This window comes from Crassostrea angulata, unplaced genomic scaffold (assembly GCF_025612915.1).
Source record: "Crassostrea angulata isolate pt1a10 unplaced genomic scaffold, ASM2561291v2 HiC_scaffold_102, whole genome shotgun sequence".
NCBI classification, from domain to species: Eukaryota; Metazoa; Mollusca; class Bivalvia; order Ostreida; family Ostreidae; genus Magallana; species Magallana angulata.
In genome coordinates, this window is record NW_026441657.1 from 220,090 (window position 1) to 241,172 (window position 21,083).

The following is a 21,083-nucleotide window of genomic DNA, read 5'->3' on the forward strand; positions in this document are numbered from 1 at the left end:
CCCGACTTCCGGGAAGTCTGCTCCGTGGTACAACCATCCACAGGGGGCATTTCTGTTCTGTCACTTCTATCGGGTGTCATCATGCGTACCGTTCTAATCAGCTGACTCTCGCTAGCGGCTCTGCTCCTAAACTGGGATCCTCTGCTATAGTCCTCCGCCAGACAGGCACCTCGGTTGGACAGGGGGCTATCCCAGTCCCCACTAACACTTCCTTCCGACTTCTGTCTAGCATCCAGAGGGCAATCCCTGCCAAAGTGTCCCATCTCTCCGCACTGGAAGCACAGGCCTGCTTCCTCTCTCACAGAAGGCGGTGGGGTCCCCGACCTCCTGGTCGTCTCCTTGAGCGCCATCTCTAAATCGTACACCCGGCTCCACAAGTCCTGTATCTCACTATTCTCGGGCTTAACTGGGGTTCTTATCTCTTCAACAGCTTCCTGTAATTGACTAATGCGTCTGTGCCATTCTTGCATTTTCCTACTCTCCTCGTCTGCTTCTCTCCTAGATTCCACTGTCTGGTCATCTTCCGCCATCTGTCTCGCTGTCACATGCTGAGAGGGCCTTCTCCGCCGCGAGTGCTGGTAAAACTGCATCCGGTCAAGAGCCTCCTCCACAGTTTTAGGGTTGCCATCCAAGGCGTACAAGCCGGCATCTACATCCTCCGCACCAAAGCACAGGCGGGGTATAGCATGGGTGTGAATATCTGGCAGCTGGGGGAAAGCTCGGGTAGCCAATACAAGTACACGATCTGCCCACTCCCTCAGGGACTCGTCACCTCTCTGTGATGCTGACTGGAAGTTAAGCTGATGGGTCAGGTCAGGCGCCGAAGTGCCGAATCGCTTGTCAAACTTCTTCAGGATGTCACGGAAACGTAGACGGGGACTGACTTCCAATAAAAGTGTGTAGTATTCACTGGCCAGGCCCTCCAAGGAAAAGCAAAACTGGTCATGTTGTTCTAACTTGGTCCACTGCTGGCTCTGCGAGAGTCTCACGAACTTATGCAGGAATGCCTTCCAGCTTGATTTGCCATCATACCGCAGGTCCTTGTACTTCAGCTTACTACGAGGTGCTGGTGGGCCTCTATCATGACTGCGTGAAGTATGCCTACTAGGTCCCCCCAAGGTAACTGGGGCGAGGGTGTGCTTGGTGGGTTGCTGTTGAGCACAGGGAGTGGGAGTTGAGAAACTTAAACTGGGCAAGTGGGGCCATACAACACTTGATGGCCTATGCCCAACAGAAAACGTCAAATCTGGTGAAAGGTCATTAGGTTGCTGTGTGGCTTGTGGGCTGGGGGTCCCAAAGTGTACCTGGGTTTCCCTTGGCTCGTACAAATGTGATTGAACTTCGGCTACTCTACCTCCCCCCTCCTCTCTAAAATAATAAGGTTGGGGTAGCACCACAGGTGCAGGGTAACCAAAGTTACTGGCTTTAGGTATGAACAAACATAGTGGGGTTCCATCCTGGCTAACCTCAGGTCGACAGCCGGGGGCGTAGGGATAGTGTGTAGTCTGGGCATTACCCAGGTTTACATGCGTCTGGTACAAGTGCGCTGCAGAGGGGGTCCCCCCGCTTGATACTGCAACATTATGTCCCTGGGTGGTGGGGGTCTGGGTCGCAGAGCCCTGAGCCTGAAAATCAGACTGGGCAGAGCGTTGGGCAACATGAACATCCCCCTGGTCTATGTGCATAGTCCCTAAAGAGGCCCCCCTTGGATTGGCAAGTTGACTTCCCGAGGGCTGACGTGCGGGCCCAGCTGGAGGGGAGGGGTGGAGCTGCTGACCTTGGGTGGGTTGGGAATCAAAGACTAGGGTATTGGATTCCAATACATCACTGGCTGATGGTAGGGGTTGTGGGGTAATAACAAAATGACTCTTGGACTCGGGTGTGGCACTAGCACTTTGGACTGTTGAAGGTCTCCCAGGGATAGGGGCCACATAAGAACCATGCAATATGGGGTCACAAAAATTATCACTGGGTGGAACAAAGCCATGATCCTTAACAGGTGAGCTACATCTAACTACCGATCCCTGACTTACACCCGAGTATAATGAATGACTACCCTGCAACGGTGCTGGACCAACACAACGGCCGCCATGAGCAACGCCAACCCCCCTCTTATGACTATTGAGGAGCTCAGTTCCGCCCCGAGAGTATTCCTTACTACCTAAACTGAGATAGCCTTCCCAATCACTGTCCGAGTCTTCAAACATATGTGCCCTCCCCGATGGTTGAGGAGTGTCGTAATGCACAGCCTCCCCATCACTTAGCCTACCATAGGGGTCATAACTAGTATGCTTGCGAGACGCGCGCCCGATTGGACCTACGGGCGTGATCATGTCATCGCTATCACTATCACCTAACCCCAAGTCCGCAAATGCGTTTTCTAACGTGTTGTTCATTGCAAAATAGTGCACTTGATGGCACGTGGTCAACACACAAAAACAGTGAAAAATAAAAATGCAACAATGTCCGACGAAATCTAGCACAAACACTGGAATGTCAGTCTAGTTTCGAATTAACTTTGCAGAAATGGAAAAATTCACGTTTCTTGGCAAGTTATTCGACCACGCGGTGGCCTCCAAAATGGCGGCCTCAACACGAACTATCAACAAAAGTCTACAGCTTACTGTACGGGAAAAAAATTTTCCTCGGAATATCCGGCAAGTCCAGGGCCCCACGTTGGGCGCCAATGTAGTATTTATTGAGTTAATATGTACAATAATAATGATCCGTAGGTCCGGTACCGCTGGACTCGCCGGTCGCCTCGTCCTAAACACGTCAGGCGTCTGTATTAGCCGGCTCCAGATCTCCAACTGGCGGTAAAAGCATCTCGTGCTGGAACTCCCGCTTGGTGACGTCACGGGCTATAAACAGCCCGTACATAGAATAAGTCCACAATCACTACATTATCATGAAATGTTTAATTAAGAGTTCTATACAATTATAAGTTGTCAATATAAACAATTTTATGTACAACGGCGCCTAACAGTATGTAAATAGCTACAGTGTATTTATATACTACATGTAGTAGTTATTTATATATTACGATATCACAATGTTCATTATGGCCAGTGCATGTTAAACCTGTTTATATCACATGGTCAATTCTTTTTTTGAATTCTCAGTTTCATTGGTCCTTTAAATTCCCTCTCTTTGCGAGATGTCCTTTCTGTTTTGATCTGACCTTCCTGCTGACCAGATATGTTTGTGTAAACAGATCCTGAAGTAAGTATACAGACTGTAAGTAATTTTTTCATATTTTATGTTATTTAAAAGTATACAGTATATTTGCTAAATAACTATTATATAGTGAAATATAAATATATTTATATGTAAATTATTAAGAGTAAAAACTGATATGTTTGAGCAAATACTCAAAAAAAGTTATTTTAACAGCTTTAAGCCAGATCACCTAACTATAGCTTTGAGAGAGAGAGAGAGAGAGAGAGAGAGAGAGAGAGAGCTGACGACGTGTTGATCGGGGGCGTGCATTTCGCAATGTATCGTTGCATGCATGACTAAACTCCGATAGCCAGTATAGGCTATATAGCTATTTATCGGCAAAACAAGAAAAGTTGCTTTTTGCTGCTGATTAATTCTTAGCGGGAACAGGTGAGTTAATGCATATCTTACATGTCTACAGCATGTCAATACTGTTAGCTCTGTCAATGTAACTGCATGTGTATGTTACTTTATTTCTGTGCATCAAAGAACCGAATTTTCTCTGTTGATGTTTTTGTTAGTAAACACTAATTATTTTTTAAATGCCGAAATGTGATTAAAACGTTAAAGGTTTTAATTGCTACACTTTAAAATGTTAGATTAGTATGTAATTGTATAACGATGCATTTAAACGGATTGAACTATTTGTAGGCTAAAAAATCAGGAAATACTTGATTGAGCTGTTATTATTATATATTGTATCAGGAAATGCATGAGCATGATTTCATTGATATAGCATGTCACTAACTCTCTACACTGGTGAAGTATAAAGACTCAATAATTGGTATACTACATCAATATCTATACATGTACCACAGGGGCTGGTGTAGAAAAGAAAGCATTGTTAAGAGCATGGGTACCTTGGAGGATTTTCTGTGATTATACTGCTATATAGACTGCGCCTCACAAAATTATTATCTCTTATATGATTTTAAATTAATTGATTAATTAAAGAGTTTAATTTGGAATTAGCCCAATAATATACTCACTGCCAAATTTCAAATAGTTTAATCTACTGTATAGTTGTTAATTTTGTTCAAAATTCATAAGTATATATTAAAGCTAAGATGAATACTGGCTGGTAGATACAATGTCGGTGTTAGCGATCTAAATGGTTGTGAATGGTGGCAACAGGTTGAACGTCAATAAACGGTTCAACAGTTGAAGATTGATTCATTCAACAGTTGAAGATTGATTCATAGCAGTTCAGTTTGAGTTGAAGATTGATCCATGCTTACATGGCTGGAACTTGAGAGAAAAATTAATATCTCATTTTTTAAACAGCTTTAGGAAGTGGGGCCTATAAATAGCCATTGTGTTTTTATGATGAAAAACGTGCATATTTTTTCTCTAATAATGGAAACCTGTCGGAAGCCGTTTTATTAAAGTTCTCACAATATCCCCTTTTAAGTTTTTTATGAAAGAAAGAATAAAGGAAAGAAAAAATAGCTAGAAGTGTTGGATTACATGTAGCGTGAAATAAAAGATGTTTGTACAGCAGTAAGAACCATCACTGGGTGTATTGTTGTTGTGTTTTCCATATACCAGTATGTTGTTATGAACAGGTCATTCCATTGCCCTAGGCCACCATAACAATATAGTCCACGGTAATACACCAGGTATCTGCTGAAACCGCGAGTTAACTTGTACTTGTAGATATATATTAAATATTATAAAGCCAACAAACAATGTTTGAACATTTCCTGTTTACATCTCATAAATATTATATTTCCTTATCATGCTTATTCTTAATATATATTAATTGTTGGGTATAAAGGTATAAAAACTCAGCTGCATTTATAACCTGAGTGAGTCACAAAAACTTCCATCAAGCTCACTATACCAGTAGGGACTCCCTCCCCCCCCCCCCCCCCCCCCCCCCAATCAGCACAAATTCTTGGACAATAATCCTTTTGATATTTCTTATCAACTGAACTTTTCATGGATCATGCTTGTTGTAAAATTGAAAGGAAAGGGAAGCAACTCTCCCCAGTGATCCATTAGGTGACTCTAGTTTGGAGATTACTTAAAGCTGAACACCGCTCGTAAATAGGCACTGTCCGCCATATTTCTCTCTCACCACCGTTATCCCTACAACCCCTATATAAGCTGAGGACCTCTTAGCAGTTAAAAGTATTTCGTTGTAGAGGTCTCACCTGTGTGGATGTACATCTTGTCTCGCCGTGTTACTCGCTCACACTTTTTTCAAGCCAGGAGAATACCAACATCAAATAAACTGGTCAAAATATATTTTATAAACAGAATATACACACAAAATAAGAATTTTAAATTACATAAAATCCAAAGATTAAGAAAGGAATACTTATACACGTCAGCCACGAGTTTCAGGTGTCCAGTCGGGTGTAACGAAATTGAAGGGTTTATATCTGTGTGACGGTGCCTATTTATGAGTAGTGTTCAGCTTTAAACAATAAAAAACTTTATATGATCATTCTTGAGGGCCATGAAGGTCGCACATATTGCAGAAAAAATACATAACCTAGCAGAGTAAGCTCCTGCTATAATGGGAGCCTGTGAAAGACCCATGATTTTGTCAAAGATGCAAAATAACTAAAAGAATTTCCATCTAATAACTGTAAATTCCTTATATTACGCGAGTACTTATTTCTGCTATCCTGCTGGTTTGAATTAAATCGCGGGAATATAAAATCGCGAACGTGGAATTTTTTTTTCTCTTTCTGGTTCTCAACTATTAGAAAATAATGGCGAGATTTTAAATTCTGCGGAGGGTGCTTCTCGCGATTTTATGCGGATATTAATTCCTCGCGTTTAATTAGGAATTTACAGTATATAATATGAATACAATTCCAGGGAACTTGATTCCTCCTAATTGTATTCTGACTGTACCAGTGTGTGTGTGTGTACTGGGGATATTTTCTACTGTCGAACTGATATTTTTATTGTTCTTGATTTATGCGTCACTTAAGGAAGAAGACTATTTCTAGCAAAAAACATGTAACTGACAGGAAGGAAAGTCTAATGAAATTATCAGAATGCTTGACAAAAATTAAATTGAGGAAAAGTTAATTGCAAGTTATGTGTAAATAACAGGTGTGTTGACAAAGATATAAATATTTATTGTTATTTCCTCCCGCATAGACTTTGTCTAGCAGTGAACAATAAAAGCATGCACCCACAAATATTTCATTAAAAATTTCACAATAAATTCACACAAAGGAAATTCATGCTAAGAAGTGCATTCGGTGGGAAAGAAGTACCAGCACCAAAAGCATCACACTGTAAGGGAAAACGATCATGTAAATTTATACAGAGTTCACAGAAAAATGAAGTGCAATATACATGTGTATGCTATTTTCACATGAAATAATTTACATGAAGAACAATTAATGCTATATACAGGGAAATATTCACCCCCCCCCCCCCCCCACTCGCCGGAGTGCCAGTGGGCGAATTTAAAACTGGGCGAATTCCAGTGTCACAAATAATCTCTCTTTAATCACGAGTGCCTGGGTGAATTCAAAACAGGGCAAAACTCTATATAATTGTAGAAGAGCGAAAATTATAGGGGGGGGGGGGGGGTGGGTGGGGTGGGAAATAACCCAGAATACTTTTATAGTGTGTCAACACATGTAAATTGTCAAAAGTACAGATGTGCTATGTGTGTTATCTTGGTTTATGTAACAATTACAGGTCCATTCATGTTCTGTCCCCTTGCAGCAATGTGCTGTCCTATGCACAGTGTTCTGTCCCTTTGTAGAAATGTGCTATCCTGTGCACACAGTGTTCTGTCTTTTTGCGGCAAATTGTGCTATCCTATGGACAATGCTCTGTTCCCTTGCAGCTATGTGCTATCCTGTGCACACAGTGTTCTGTCCCCTTGCAACAATGTGCTATTCTGTACGTGCAGTGTTCTTTCCTCTAAGGCAACATGCTTTTCCATGCACACAAAGTGCTGTTTGCTGCAGAAAGTGCATGTTGTCTTCATGTACAAAAAATGTTCCTTTCATGCAGACATTTAAAGTTTTTCCTTAACAAGCTGTGTGTTATCATCTGCACTAAATGTGCTAGCAGTCTCCTTCATAATTTCTGCACATAATGTGCTGAATGTCTGAACAAGGTGTCATCCCCTATAAACTTTGTGTTGTAACTTGCACATAATGACAGTTTACCAGTAATTACACAAAGCAAAGTCCAATGGCACACAATATTCACATTTATAGTTTGTTGTTAAAATAAAAGGGACAATTTCCTTGATTGATGCATGTTTATAGAGTCTGTGACCTCAATCCATGTTTAGCTGTGGTGAATGATGAATACATAAATGTGCTCTCTATGTGAACATCTTTATTAACGTGTGTGTATGTCTTTCTTTATGATATTTCAGCTTCCTTTAGCGAGCACATACAGGATCTGAGCGGGGCGTAGTTCAGCACTAGGCAGTATAATACACCAATTACTTCCTGTTTCACCACAAGTGTCACAATCCCAGCAAGATGACAGGTATGTACCGACACTTTATCAGATTTCATTGCATTACTACTGCACTGTTTAAATATACTTCAGTTGGATTTTAATCAGCACTTGATGTCATGTAATTTCTACAGCATTATCAAGTTGTTACAAAAAGTTTTGAGAGGCTTCTGCCCTTTTTATAACCATAGACAACTTAAGTATGCATTTTAGTTTAAATGAATATAAGTAAAGCGTTGTTATAACGGTAGACTTCTGAGGCCCCTTATTATTTCTCACTGTAAGAAATGACCATAGGTCGAATAATTGTTCATTGTGAGGGATGTAAGCCACATATATTATACTGAGTAGGTACAGTGCATTTACTGTTCTTTCAAGCATGCTAATGGAAGTATATTGAATTTACACCCTGTGGCTGCCATAGGATTTTACGAGTTGCCATTGACTTCATTAACATCGTAGTAATCACTCTAATGAAGTAGTTATTTATTGGTGTATTATGGAGTGTAAATATCTCAATAAACAGTTTATACTTGTTATTTGGTGTGAGGGCAAAGATGTGTTAAATTGCCCAATACCAAAAGCAACATTTTTGTCTAATTGACTAACATTTAAAAATATTCTGTAAACCAGTCTTTAGATGTAATGACTTTATTTTAAGACTGCACCCAAACAATTAACTAATTTACATGTATGCTACTTAAAATTTTTACCCAAGAACATTAAAGGAGTGCAGAAGCTCATGATTAGAGATTCAGTATTTGCAAGAATGAGGGCAAATAATAATTATATGTAGCAAATCTTGTATAATTTTCTTGCTCAAGGATAAGGCGATGATTAACAGAATGAGTATAATTTCATTTAGAAAATCTGCAAAAAATGTTATAGAGAAAGTTGTTAGCAGTCTATATCATTAATATCATGTTTTATATTGCTATTGTGGTGTACTTCTGTGTCATAATTTACCTACCGGGTATATTTGGTCTCTAGTTGAGAGATAAGGCTCACATCGCCTTCATCATAATAAATTGGGTACTGTCAAACTTAAACATTACACAGTGTCATTTTGAATACTGTTTCATGTAATGATAAATGTATACCTTGTATATGTTTGGTTGAACAATGAAATATTTAATTTACATGAAATTAAAACCACTGATATAAGCAAAAACATAAAACTGTACAAATTTAGGATGTTTATAGTAATACAGTTATATTATGAGATTTTACAGACTACAAGTCGATACATTATACATCTAAATATATTGGTGGTTGTCAATCAGCAATTGATGCAAATAAAATAAAAATTTTAAGATTTTATATGATGACGATGCAGAATAACTCCTATAGGAGTGGTTTGATGGTGGCAGAGAGACGTGGCTTTGACCTCTGTGTGTCCTTTTCCTGTTATGATTATATTTCTATAACAATTAACTGTATTAACTACGAACAGAGGTGTGTCTTTTCTATACAGGACTATGTGTGGGTGATGCCATATTTATTTGCATATAGAAACAGGATCATCTATCCTGAGGAGGCTCAGGCACTTGTAATCCTGGATTAAATAACTCATGTCTCTAAATTAATATAGGCTATATGCATGCATCAGGCTAGCCCATGGACTGGTATTTTTGAGATGATAAATATATGTGTCCTGTCCACTTTAAATGCACAGGAAGTACAAATTGCTAGCCCCAATCCATTGACTACTTGATGATGTGCTCTTAGCCAGCCACTTAGCCAAGACATTGACTAACCAGGTTCACAATCAACAGGAAAAATTTTCTTGTATGAAGCAGTGTGACAGAGGAAATCCGGAATAATATGCTATCAGAGTCAGTGTGTATATAGTACATAGCAAGATCCATATAGAGGTCTAGGCAAGATAATAAAAAAACATCAAACTTAATATTTGTTTGATAAGACTATGATAGGAATACAACTTCCGTATATGTTTAAAAAAAAGTATATTTTACAAGTCCTTAGCTTGATTGTGCGTATAATGTAAACAAGGATTTGACATTCATTTCCTGCTATAAAAAGATTAAAATAGAATGAATGTTTACCAAGTGTAAATCCCCGACAACTTTGCTAAGAGACAGTTATGTAACATCTAAAACCACATGCAGTTTACCTGAACTTAGCTCAGACAAACTCAGAATGCCCCTTTAGACAAAGACTATATTCGTTTCCTTGTAGGAAGTTTGTTTTGCCTCCTATTGGATGTCAGCTAAAAACTCCCCATCCCAAGTAACACTGGTAACTGATATTAACCGCAAAGGTTTAAAATAAAATTCCCCTATTTTACATCTTTCAGCAGTGCATATAGCAGTTGGGAAATATGGCCAGCGCTCGTGAGCACGCACCCTGCCATGTGGTGAACACGCCTTAGGAGATCTTCCTTTATTATATTATCATAAAACACTTCTGTCTTGTTACTTAATGCTGTTAAAGTCAACATGGAGATAACGTAATTGATGATAATTCAAATCCGAGAGTATGATGCCATATATTTATGTGATATTATGTGTCATCTTTGGACTTCACAGGATTTGACATCACAACCAAACAAGTTCATATCTCTTTGAACTTTTTAACAGGCTGTTTGTTTTTTAAATGTTGTCTTTGTATGCTGAAACAGCTGTAGTACAAAATGACAAAATAGCACAGTTATTTGATGCCTGGTACTGCATAGGATGTGATATAAAATTGTGTAATAATCTGTATATGATATGCATGTCAATCAGAGCTAGCATATAGAAGTGAAAATTAGAATCAGAGAGTCATCAAGAACTAAGATATAGTCCCAGAAAGCCTGAGTCTCAGTGAAATTAGGGCTGTGCTGTGCTTTAGCAGCACACAGTGCGCTGTTGTTGTAGTGCTTTCTATGATTTGAGTAACTGACTGTTAATTAACTTTTGATTGTAGGTTTAATCAAAGCCAAACAATATGACTGGAAGGACAGCAACATGGCTCTGTTTGGATCAGACACAGAGAAGCAAGTCAAAAGTAAGAACTTATAAAGCAGCGAGTCAAAAGTAAAACAAGTCAAAAGTAAGAACTTATAGAGCAGCAAGTCAAAAGTAAGAACTTTTAGAGGAGCAAGTCAAAAGTAAGAACTTATAAAGCAGCGAGTCAAAAGTAAAACAAGTCAAAAGTAAGAACTTATAGAGCAGCAAGTCAAAAGTAAGAACTTATAAAGCAGCGAGTCAAAAGTAAAACAAGTCAAAAGTAAGAACTTATAGAGCAGCAAGTCAAAAGTAAGAACTTATAAAGCAGCAAGTCAAAAGTAAAACAAGGCAAAAGTAAGAACTTATAAAGAACCAAGTCAAAAGTAAGAACTTTTAGAAAAACAAGTCAGAAGTAAGAACTTTTAGAAAAACAAGTCAGAAGTAAGAACTTTTAGAAAAACAAGTCAAAAGTAATATTTTATAGAAAAACAAGTCAAAAGAAAGAACTTATAGAAAATCAAGTCAAAAGTAAGAACTTATAGAGAAACAAGTCAAAAGTAAGAACTTATAAAGCAGCTAGTCAAAAGTAAGAACTTATAAAGCAGCAAGTCAAAAGTAAAACAAGGCAAAAGTAAGAGCTTATGGAGAAACAAGTCAAAAGTAAGAACTTTTAGAAAAACAAGTCAGAAATAAGAACTTTTAGAAAAACAAGTCAAAAGTAATAACTTATAGAAAAACAAGTCAAAAGAAAGAACTTATAGAAAAACAAGTCAAAAGTAAGAACTTATAGAGAAACAAGTCAAAAGTAAGAACTTATAAAGAAACAATCAAAAGTAAGATCTTATAGAGCAACAAGTCAAAAGTAAAAATCTATAGAGAAACAAGTCAAAAGTAAGACTTCATAAAGCAGCAAGTCAAAAGTAAGAACTTATAGAGAAGCAAGTCAAAAGTAAGAACTTATAGAGAAACAAGTCAAAAGTAAGAACTTATAAAGAAACAGCTCAAAAGTAAGATCTAATAGAGAAACAAGTCAAAAGCAAGAACTTATAGAGAAGCAAGTCAAAAGTAAGAACTTAAAGAGAAGCAAGTCAAAAGTAAGAACTTATAGAGAAACAAGTTGAAAGTAAGAACTTATAGAGCAGCTAGTCAAAAGTAAGAGCTGATAGAGAAACAAATCAAAAGTAAGAGCTGATAGAGAAACAAATCAAAAGTAAGAACAAAAGTAAGAACTTGTAGAAAAACAAGTTAAAAGTAGGAAGTAAATGAGAAACTTGTCAAAAGTTAGAACTTGTAGAGAAACAAATCAAAAGTAAAAAGTAAATGAGAAAATAGGGAAAAGTAAGAACTTATAGAGAAACAAGTCACAAGAGAGAACTTATATAATTTCTTTGGTAGCAAGTTCTCTTTCGTAAAGGAATATTAAACATGTTCGTGCATATACGTTCGTGAGGTTGTAAATTTGTGGGCAAGGGTTACCCATGAAAGTCACAAGCATTGGTCCCCACGAACAATGATGATTCCACAGTATATATAATTTCCGATTTTTAAGAATCTTGCAAAGATTTGTCACATGCTAATAAAAGCTGGTATACAAATTAGAGTAATAAGTTACATAGAGACAGTGATGTAAATGCTGATGCCTTGACATTGAATCTTACAGAGGAGTCGGCTGAATCTGAGCCTGCCTGGAAAGGAATCGGTCAGAAACCCGGGTTACAGATCTGGAGAATTGTGGTAAGTTTAATAACCTATAGGTGGAAAGGAATTGGTCAGAAACAGGTTTGTAAAACTGTGTGGAAAGGGTTTGTTCAGAAGCCCTTATTACAAATCTGGAGAAATTTGGTATGAGTGTGGAGTGTTTTGAATAGAACATTTATTTTAAGAATTAAGTATAATATACATGAATATTTTTTATTTTTAGAAATTCAAGGTTACCTCCTGGCCCAAAGAGGATTATGGGAAATTTTACAATGGGGACTCATACATAATTCTAAATGTAAGTATGCATGCTCTTTTGGATAAATAATATTTCCAAAAATTAATTCTTAAAGTTCTTTTTACGTGTTGAATTAATCAAATATGAAAAGTTCATCATGAGTTCCTGTAAGGAACAATCTCTTATGTAAAGCTCCGACTGTTGTTTGTTTGACAGACCTACAAGGAAGAGGATGGGGATGAACTGTTGTACGATGTCCATTTCTGGATTGGAAAATACAGCACCCAGGTCAGAGAGAGAGAGAAAATGAAGGACAGAGAATTAAAATGAGAGAGAGAGAGAGAGAGAGAGAGAGAGAGATGGAGAGAGAGACAGGGAGAAAGAGAGAGGGGAAGAAAGAGAGGAGAAAGATAGATAAAGAAGAAGAGAGAAAGAAGTAGGAAGGAGGAAGAGAGGAACAGAGAGAGAATGTGATTGAAAAAAGGAGAGAGAAGAGAGAGAGAGAGAGAGACGGAGACAGGGAGATGCCTTTAAGACATATACATTTACATTTTGTAATACATTAAGTCTACAATAATTGTTTTAATGGTAGGATGAGTATGGTACAGCGGCTTACAAGACAGTGGAGCTGGACACGTTTCTGGATGACAAACCGATTCAGCACAGAGAGGTGCAGGGCTTTGAGTCGGATCTCTTCTTGTCCTACTTCGATACAATCACGTAAGTCCATATTATGTGATACATATTACCCTGCAGAGTGATATATCTATATTCAAGTCTCTTCATAAAGCATTGCTGTATCAATAAGTTTGTATCTAAAATATTACAGTTATCATCTGATGAACTATGCTATATGCATTATTCTGTTGAATTTACTTTTTTTCCTCGGTGTCTGCATTATTGAGCTTTCAAAAATACTTATGCTGATTTTGAAAATGAATTATCCCTGTACAAAACTGCATGTGATGTTAGTTTTTACAAATACATGAATTCAATGGATACTGAGTCACCACTGATATAATTGATGTTTCCCAATGTCAGCATAAGATGCTTTCTATCATATTTCAGATCTGAAACTCAATCTGTATTTGGCATCATGATGATTCTGCCTCTTTATTCCTTTTTTCATCACTATTTCAGAATCCTTGAGGGAGGGGCAGACACCGGATTTAACAAGGTTCGCCCCGAGCAGTACACTCCCCGACTGTTCCACTTCTGTGGCACCAGGAAGAGGGTAGAGGTCAAACAGGTATATACTGCACGGGTGCTACTAAATACCCTGAAAAGTTTGTTTTTCCGACAGAAACAGGTAGATAGTCCATGGGTGCTCCTAAATAAATAGTGTATGGGTGCTCCTAAATACCCTTAAAGGTTGGTTTTCATGACAGAAGCAGAGGCATGTTCTACAGAGTAAGCGCTCGTAAGCTTTTGCTAAAATTCCCTCTACCTGCAACACAAAGTTTGGTGAGCGCTCATGATGTTGAACACGCCTTGGGTAAATAGTGCATGGATGCTCCTAAATACCCCCAAAACTCAAGACAATACGCGGGTATGATAAGGCAACTCTCAGCGATCAAATTCCTCTGATCGATATGACGTCACAATAAGCAGCATGATGTCATATTTTACTCAGAAACATGTCAATTTTTACTTTATCTCTGGTTTAAAATATAAAAACTTCACGCATAAAATATCACTAGAAACTCTTCTAACTGAATATATCTTCCATTTCTCTCTATTACGTATAATTATCATTGATGACGTCACAAGCATGTCAAATAGAGAAGATCATGTCGGGAGACAAATCATCGGAATGCAGTGTAAACAATGCCGAAATAAGACTTATTTAATACAGATACCTAAGATTTAGATGAGTGTCAGTTAGGATATAATCAGGATAATACAGGCATGGGTATTTTGTTTAATCAGCGAGTGTTATAAGGTAAGCAGATCGACATTTATATGGCTTGAGCAGCCTTTCCTCTGTCAGTGTGTACAAAAAAAGGCAAAAGTGTAACACTACCCCGGATAATATGAAAGATGACTTTCGTAAATATCAACGGTATATGACCTAAACTACTTGAAAAGTGCTGCTAGAATCCTGTGCTTCGTTGTTTTAAATGAAAAATACGTAGTATTTACAATGAAATTATAGAAGTTGAGAGGGTTTCCGAAAAATATTTACAATATTTATTTCATGCGATTAACAATAGGTATCTAGCAGTAATACTAATAAACATGAACTAATTGCCGATTGAATTATTGTAGCAAACATACAAATGAACTTCGGGGTAGTGTTACACTTTTGATTTTTTGTTAAGGTAAAAAAGTGATCTATTTTTAACTGTCACGTGTTACCATGGCACGGCAGCTTCAAAGATCGAGTCGATTCCGAAGTAGAAAAATAATATCTTGGTGAACACATTCCCTTGGTATTAATATTCAGTACTGTTTTCTTTAAAAAAAACCCATTTTTTAAATTGATCATAATTTTGACAGTCATTAAACTCGGAGTTGCCTAAACCTACCCTCGTAGGGATGTTTAAGGTAAAAACTGAACTTGTGCTCATAAACACACTCAGCTATCAGTCATCAGGAACCGTAAAGTGTTGTATGGATGCTTGTATAAAAATTCTCCAAAATTTAATCTTTAGTGAGTTTTTTTTTTTTTTTGACCTGCAAATTATTTCAACAAAATGTTAATATGATCATGGAAAAGTCATTGGGCAAATTGTTTGGAGCATGTTTTGATGGTCTAAAATAGTCAAAACACTGATATTAGGAGCATTATCAAAGATGGATTTATTACGTTGTCCTTTATAACCATTATAACTCATTTTGTTGCTATGGTTACAGGTTCCTCGAAATGCTAAACGTCTGGATAGTGGAGATGTGTTCATCCTGGACCTGGGTCTGACTATTTACCAGTGGAACGGCAAAAGCAGCAACAAGGACGAGAGAATGAAGGTGTGTCACACTAAACACTAATTATAGACCGCAAATATATAGAATGAAGGTGTGTCACACTAAACCTTAAATACAGACCGCAAATATATGGAATGAAGGTGTGTCACACTAAACCTTAAATATAGACCGTAAATATATAGAATGAAGGTGTGTCACACTAAACCTTAATATAGACCGCAAATATATGGAATGAAGGTGTGTCACACTAAACCTTAAATATAGACCGTAAATATATAGAGAATGAAGGTGTGTCACGATAAACCTTAAATATAGACTGTAAATATATAGACAGGTGTGTCACACTAAACCTTAATATAGACCGCAAATATATAGAGAATGAAGGTGTGTCACGATAAACCTTCAATACAGACCGCAAATATATAGAGAATGAAGGTGTGTCATGATAAACCTTAAATATAGACTGCAAATATATAGAGAATGAAGATGTATCACGCTAAACCTTAAATACAGACCGCAAATATATAGAATGAAGGTGTGTCACACTAAACCTTTTATATAGACCACAAATGTATAGAAAATGAAGGTGTGTCTCACTAAACCTTAAATACAGACCGCAAATATATAGAGAATGAAGGTGTATCACACTAAACCTTAAATATAGACTGTAAATATATAGACAGGTGTGTCACACTAAACCTAAAATATAGACCACAAATATATAGAATGAAGGTGTGTCACACTAAATTTTAAATAAAGACCCCAAATATATAGATGACAAACTTTTCTCAGAAATTTATTTATTCAAAAAGTACAATACTGTTTATGATTTTAAAAAAAAATGACTAGATGGAGGATTAGGTTTATTTGCTTCAAAGAATATTTCATTAAAAATATTAATGAGTTATCACTTAAAAATGAGACTACACCAATATAATTTATTGTTCGTTGGACATCCAGTAAAAAAAAATATGAGCGGGAGAACGATTGAATAATAAAATTATTGTTTCCTATAGTCAAAATTTTTAGGCGGCATATAAATGAATTTGTGACGGTTATATTTTTCTCTACTTGTTTCTGATAAATAGATTAAAACTATTTAAAATGTGAAAAATAGAGCGGAAATAGAACAGAAAACAGTGCTTAATTTCCTGGATGCCGAAAGTTAATAATAATATAAATTGTATAGTTTTATTTGAAAATGAGCGTGCAGGCTCCGACGAACAAGAAATTATATTGGTGTGGCCTGTTTTTTTAAATGCAAATTCAGAAAGAATAGTTTCAATAACTCTCTCTTTTCTAATTGAGATTTGAAGTATTTGGTACCTGTATATTGGAAAATTTAGACAGAGATCATTTTTATTGAGTGTTTTCAATTGAAATGTTTAATAAGATAAAAATGTTCACTAATATCTATGAAAGAAAAAATTGAACTTATTGATTAGTTTAACACTTGGATTTATTTTAAGACATATGAGTGTTTTATACTTGTGATATTTTGTGTAAAAAAAATAAGAGCTTTATTTTATTTACATGGAGGGTATTTCATTAAATAATGTTGATATTTCTAACACAACACATCAGGCAATGCAATATCTGATTGCCTTGAAAGACGAGCGCCACGGCAAAGCCAAGTCTGAAGTGTTGGAAGAGGAGGGGCTATCTCAGAGTGTAAGTATTGCTTAGCAACCATCTGTTCTATAAATAACTCGCTGCAATGTGTCGTTGTGCAGGCCATGCAGCATATCCTAAAACTCCGAGCTGAGCGTCATGGCAAGGCTCGCTCGGCTGTCATTGATGAAGGACTCATGTCCGACAGCCCAAACGTGAGTATGCGAGTCTGTCCGGGCTCAAGAGAAGTAAAAGTCATAACGATCCAATAGCTGTGTGTATAGTGTATAAATGGTAACCTCACATTGTCCCGGTCATTCAGTGTTATCCTTGGTATTAAAGCATTATACAATATCATTCCTCATACACTATTATTTCTGTATAAGACATATCATTAATATTTAAAGATAATCAAATATGGAACCCACATCAGGAACTGAATATCTCTATGTATTTAAAATTGTATATTTCCAAAGTTTATGAATGTTAAAAAATGATTCAATGAACAGGTGATAAGCTACGTTCAGCGCTGAAATATCAAGTATGCAAAAATTGACTTTTTAAAGTATTAAATTGATAACAAATAAATTTCTTAAATGAAATATGTAGATCAGACATTTGTGTCATACAGTAGGCCTTGCTTAATACTATACCGATAGTTAACTGAATATATATGTATGATATGATTTGATGTGGGAATGTGGATTTATAAAAACAACTTTCAAATTATGTTACAACTTCTATCATGCTTTTATAAAAAAAACTATTGTAGTTCATGTATCATTTATCCCTTAGTCTGGATAAGTAAATTAATGTACACAATTTCTTTCTTAATCAAAGAAATATATTCCATTCTAATTTTAATGTTATATGTTTTAAACCTTTTGAGAATGTTATTCTTTATTTGAAAATAATAATTATATTGTCATAGTTTTAATTTTAACACAGAAGACAATTGGGTTAAAAGTCAACCCTTAAAGCCTATCAATTTTGAGAAATTACATGCACTAGTGCTTCAAAAATTTGACAATAAATATTAAGCATCATCCATTATTAGAATTCGTCATTGTAATATTTATAGAAACATAGATGGGTCTAAGACATTGGATGGTCGCAGGGAGGAAGGGTTCTATGTTATTATTAGTCTAGAGTAAATTATTCTCATTTTGTCTTTTAATCCAGTAAATTTATAGATCACAATTGGATGCAAATATAATGGACTCAAATATAAAGAAACTTTGTCATAAGGTTCTTCCAAAAAAAGTTTATGCAATCATATTATAGTATGTATGTATCAGAGAGGCGGATTTAAATTAGGATAAAACCCATTTAACATGTGCCTCATATCAGTTAGGTTTGTTTTAGGGGGAGGTAGGCAGAAGGGAGGGAGTCATCCCCACAGTTTGCATGCTTAGCTTATCTAATGGTGGAGGATGGGGAAAAAATAGGTGCATGGGAAAGGAATGGACATTTAACAGTCCAAAGTGTATATGAATTTCTCCAATGCTAACGACATTTATCGTTTTGACAGCATGAGTTTTACCACGCCCTGACAGAGGATGATGTCCCAGATGAAGCTGAAAACTTGAAACCAAAGGACACAAATATAGAACTCTTCCGGTAAGGGGAGGAAAAATAAGTCTATGGCAAATTTGTATGTTAATACAATCGCAACTTCTCCGGCCTTTCCAGCAAAGCTCAGAAAAACACCTCGAATGTATTAACATTACCAGATGTTAGAATTTTATACAAAATTGAGTCGCTTCCCATTAAAATAAGTATCGGCCAGGCAGCATTGTATGTCGCTTCTGTGGTATATTTTAGGGTATATCACTGACTTTAATGAAGATAAGCTCACATCTCAACAGATCATAAAATGCGTTGTATTGTTTTTAATTATTAAGTTTTATTAAAAGGGGGGTCGTCATGGATGCCTTTGTAATACATTTGACTCAGAGGTGTTTTTCTGAGCTTGCCAGAAAGGTCCAAGAAGTTGTGATTGATTTTAATATTGTCCATAACATGTACTGTGTATCATTAATGTTTACCACAAAAACTAAAATTAGAAGATGCCGCCAGGAATCACTTGAATTTACTCAAATATTTCCAAAGGGAAGTTTTAATCCATTTATTCTTAAAACAATGATGACATGAAATTGATTTTAAAAAATTCACTCTTTCTGTAAATTTTCCCAAGAACGCAATCTATTTACTTTCTCTAGATATACATTCATGGGCTCTAGAAATTCAAAGTTGGTCTTTTATTTCATGCACTATATCCATAGACGATTTCTGTCCTTGGATTGTCTGATTCAATATTATGCATACCTTCTGTCCTCAGATTGTCTCACTTATATTTTATGCACACTTTCTGTCCTCAGATTGTCTGATGCCTCAGGACAGTTGACCTTCAAAGTGGAAAAGTCAGGGGCCGTGTCTACCTCAGACCTGGACAGTAAGGTAAGGCTTGAACAGTACCTTACCTGAACAGATAGGTAAAGCATCATTAGTACCATACCTAGGGAGTAAGAGTGAGGTCTTAATAGTACATTACCTGGACAGATAGGTGAAAACTTATTATTTACCTTCTATCTAATATCATTGATTCTTTACTCTTACAAATAAATTTAAATCATGCATTTGAACCTACAAATAATGATTGATTATCAAAGCACTCAAATTTAATTTTTAAAAATGAACAATTCCTAATGACTTGTAAATATAAGCTTGACTTAGCTAAGACCTCACTTAGTTTGCTATATGATTTTTTTTTCTGATGATCTAGTTGCTTTATCCATGTTATATATTTTTAAGGATGTGTTCATTGTTGACACCAAGAAAGCCATCATTGTGTGGATTGGGCAGGAAACCTCAATGGCCGAGAGAAAGAACGCTATGGCTTATGCTCATGTAAGTACTTGTAATAAAATGATCATGTAAAAATTAATAATACCTTATGAAGTTGCTTGCAATGATCAATGTTTTTGTAACAATGTGAAGATATTAATGTAAGTAGAGCGTGTAATCCAAATTTAATTCGGTTCTACTTTTGTCTACAGTTTACCAGTGGTAAAAGGGGTTAGGAGAGTAATGCATGTGTACACCACTACTTTTACCATTTTTAGCAAGTTCATGATAATATTGATGACAAGGCTTTTGCAAACATTGCAAAATTTGCCAGATGGAAATTGGAATTCTACAAACCGCAGTACCTGGCACAGTGTCTGACTGGGTGTTTGTAGGACATTCAGTTTGACGACCAATGTATGTCAGTAGTTCTAGCGAAGTGACCGCTGCATAAATATAAGTTGTGTTATTGACTGCTGACTGCTGTTTATTTCAGAAATACCTACAGAGCACTGACCATCCATTACTGAGTGTGGCCTGTCTGGCCGAGGGGAAACACGATAAACAGATCCGCTTGGCCCTCAGTGCCTAATGCCCCGAGGCCAAAGGCCGAGGACAAAGAGGCGGAGTTAGGATCTGCTCTAAGATCTCCAGAGAGATAGCTGGAGTCAGTATCAGCAATATTTAGTGTTTTAGTTGTATTGTTCAAGGTTTCAGTGTTTAGTGTATTGGTAAGAGATTGGATCAATTTAAAACAGGGACCCGACTTTTACAGTCATGTATGGATACAGGTTTATATTTACATCCGTTAAAGTTTTTGTTCTACTTTTGACATATATTTTTTTTAAAAGATCAATGTTAGCCTAGTTCAATCATTATTTACATACTTGTCTTGTTTTTCTTTCTTTATCTCTTTGTAGTGCCTATTCTCTCTGTGCAATAGATCAGAATTTTGCAATAATTTATTTAGACTTAGAATATAAAGATATTTAATAAACTTGAGCAGCAATATTTCTGTGCAGGAGTGTTTGTGTTGGTCTGTTGATACTATTACACCTGGATCTGATAGACACTCCCACCAAGAAATCCTTCGGAGGTACAGCCCTGTATGTCTCTTGCATCCTGGAATACGCCAAATTACC

General features: G+C 36.7%; 1 protein-coding gene across 2 annotated transcripts; it reads left to right on the plus strand.

The window, feature by feature from the left end:
• The first annotated feature begins 3,127 nt into the window (after window positions 1-3,127).
• Window positions 3,128-20,960, plus strand: LOC128169144 (gelsolin-like protein 2). Of its 2 annotated transcripts, none has more exons than XM_052835306.1 (14): window positions 3,128-3,237; window positions 7,586-7,701; window positions 10,600-10,680; window positions 12,283-12,356; window positions 12,544-12,618; window positions 12,775-12,846; window positions 13,151-13,278; window positions 13,699-13,807; window positions 15,415-15,525; window positions 17,068-17,154; window positions 18,626-18,714; window positions 19,476-19,554; window positions 19,909-20,004; window positions 20,438-20,960. In XM_052835306.1, exons 2-14 carry the CDS (start codon window positions 7,695-7,697, stop codon window positions 20,531-20,533), a joined length of 1,104 nt encoding a protein of 367 aa, XP_052691266.1. In that variant the 5' UTR covers window positions 3,128-3,237; window positions 7,586-7,694; the 3' UTR covers window positions 20,534-20,960. The 2 variants fall into 2 exon arrangements, with proteins under 2 accessions (XP_052691266.1, XP_052691265.1); XM_052835305.1 differs by lacking the exon at window positions 3,128-3,237 and adding an exon at window positions 3,463-3,609.
• The last annotated feature ends 123 nt before the right edge of the window (window positions 20,961-21,083 follow it).

Excerpts from the sequence above, each read along its gene's own strand:
- LOC128169144 (XM_052835306.1), top strand. Across the intron at positions 10,681-12,282 it reads CACAGAGAAGCAAGTCAAAA|AGGAGTCGGCTGAATCTGAG; the intron begins GTAAGAACTTAT and ends TGAATCTTACAG. Across the intron at positions 12,357-12,543 it reads TACAGATCTGGAGAATTGTG|AAATTCAAGGTTACCTCCTG; the intron begins GTAAGTTTAATA and ends TTTTATTTTTAG.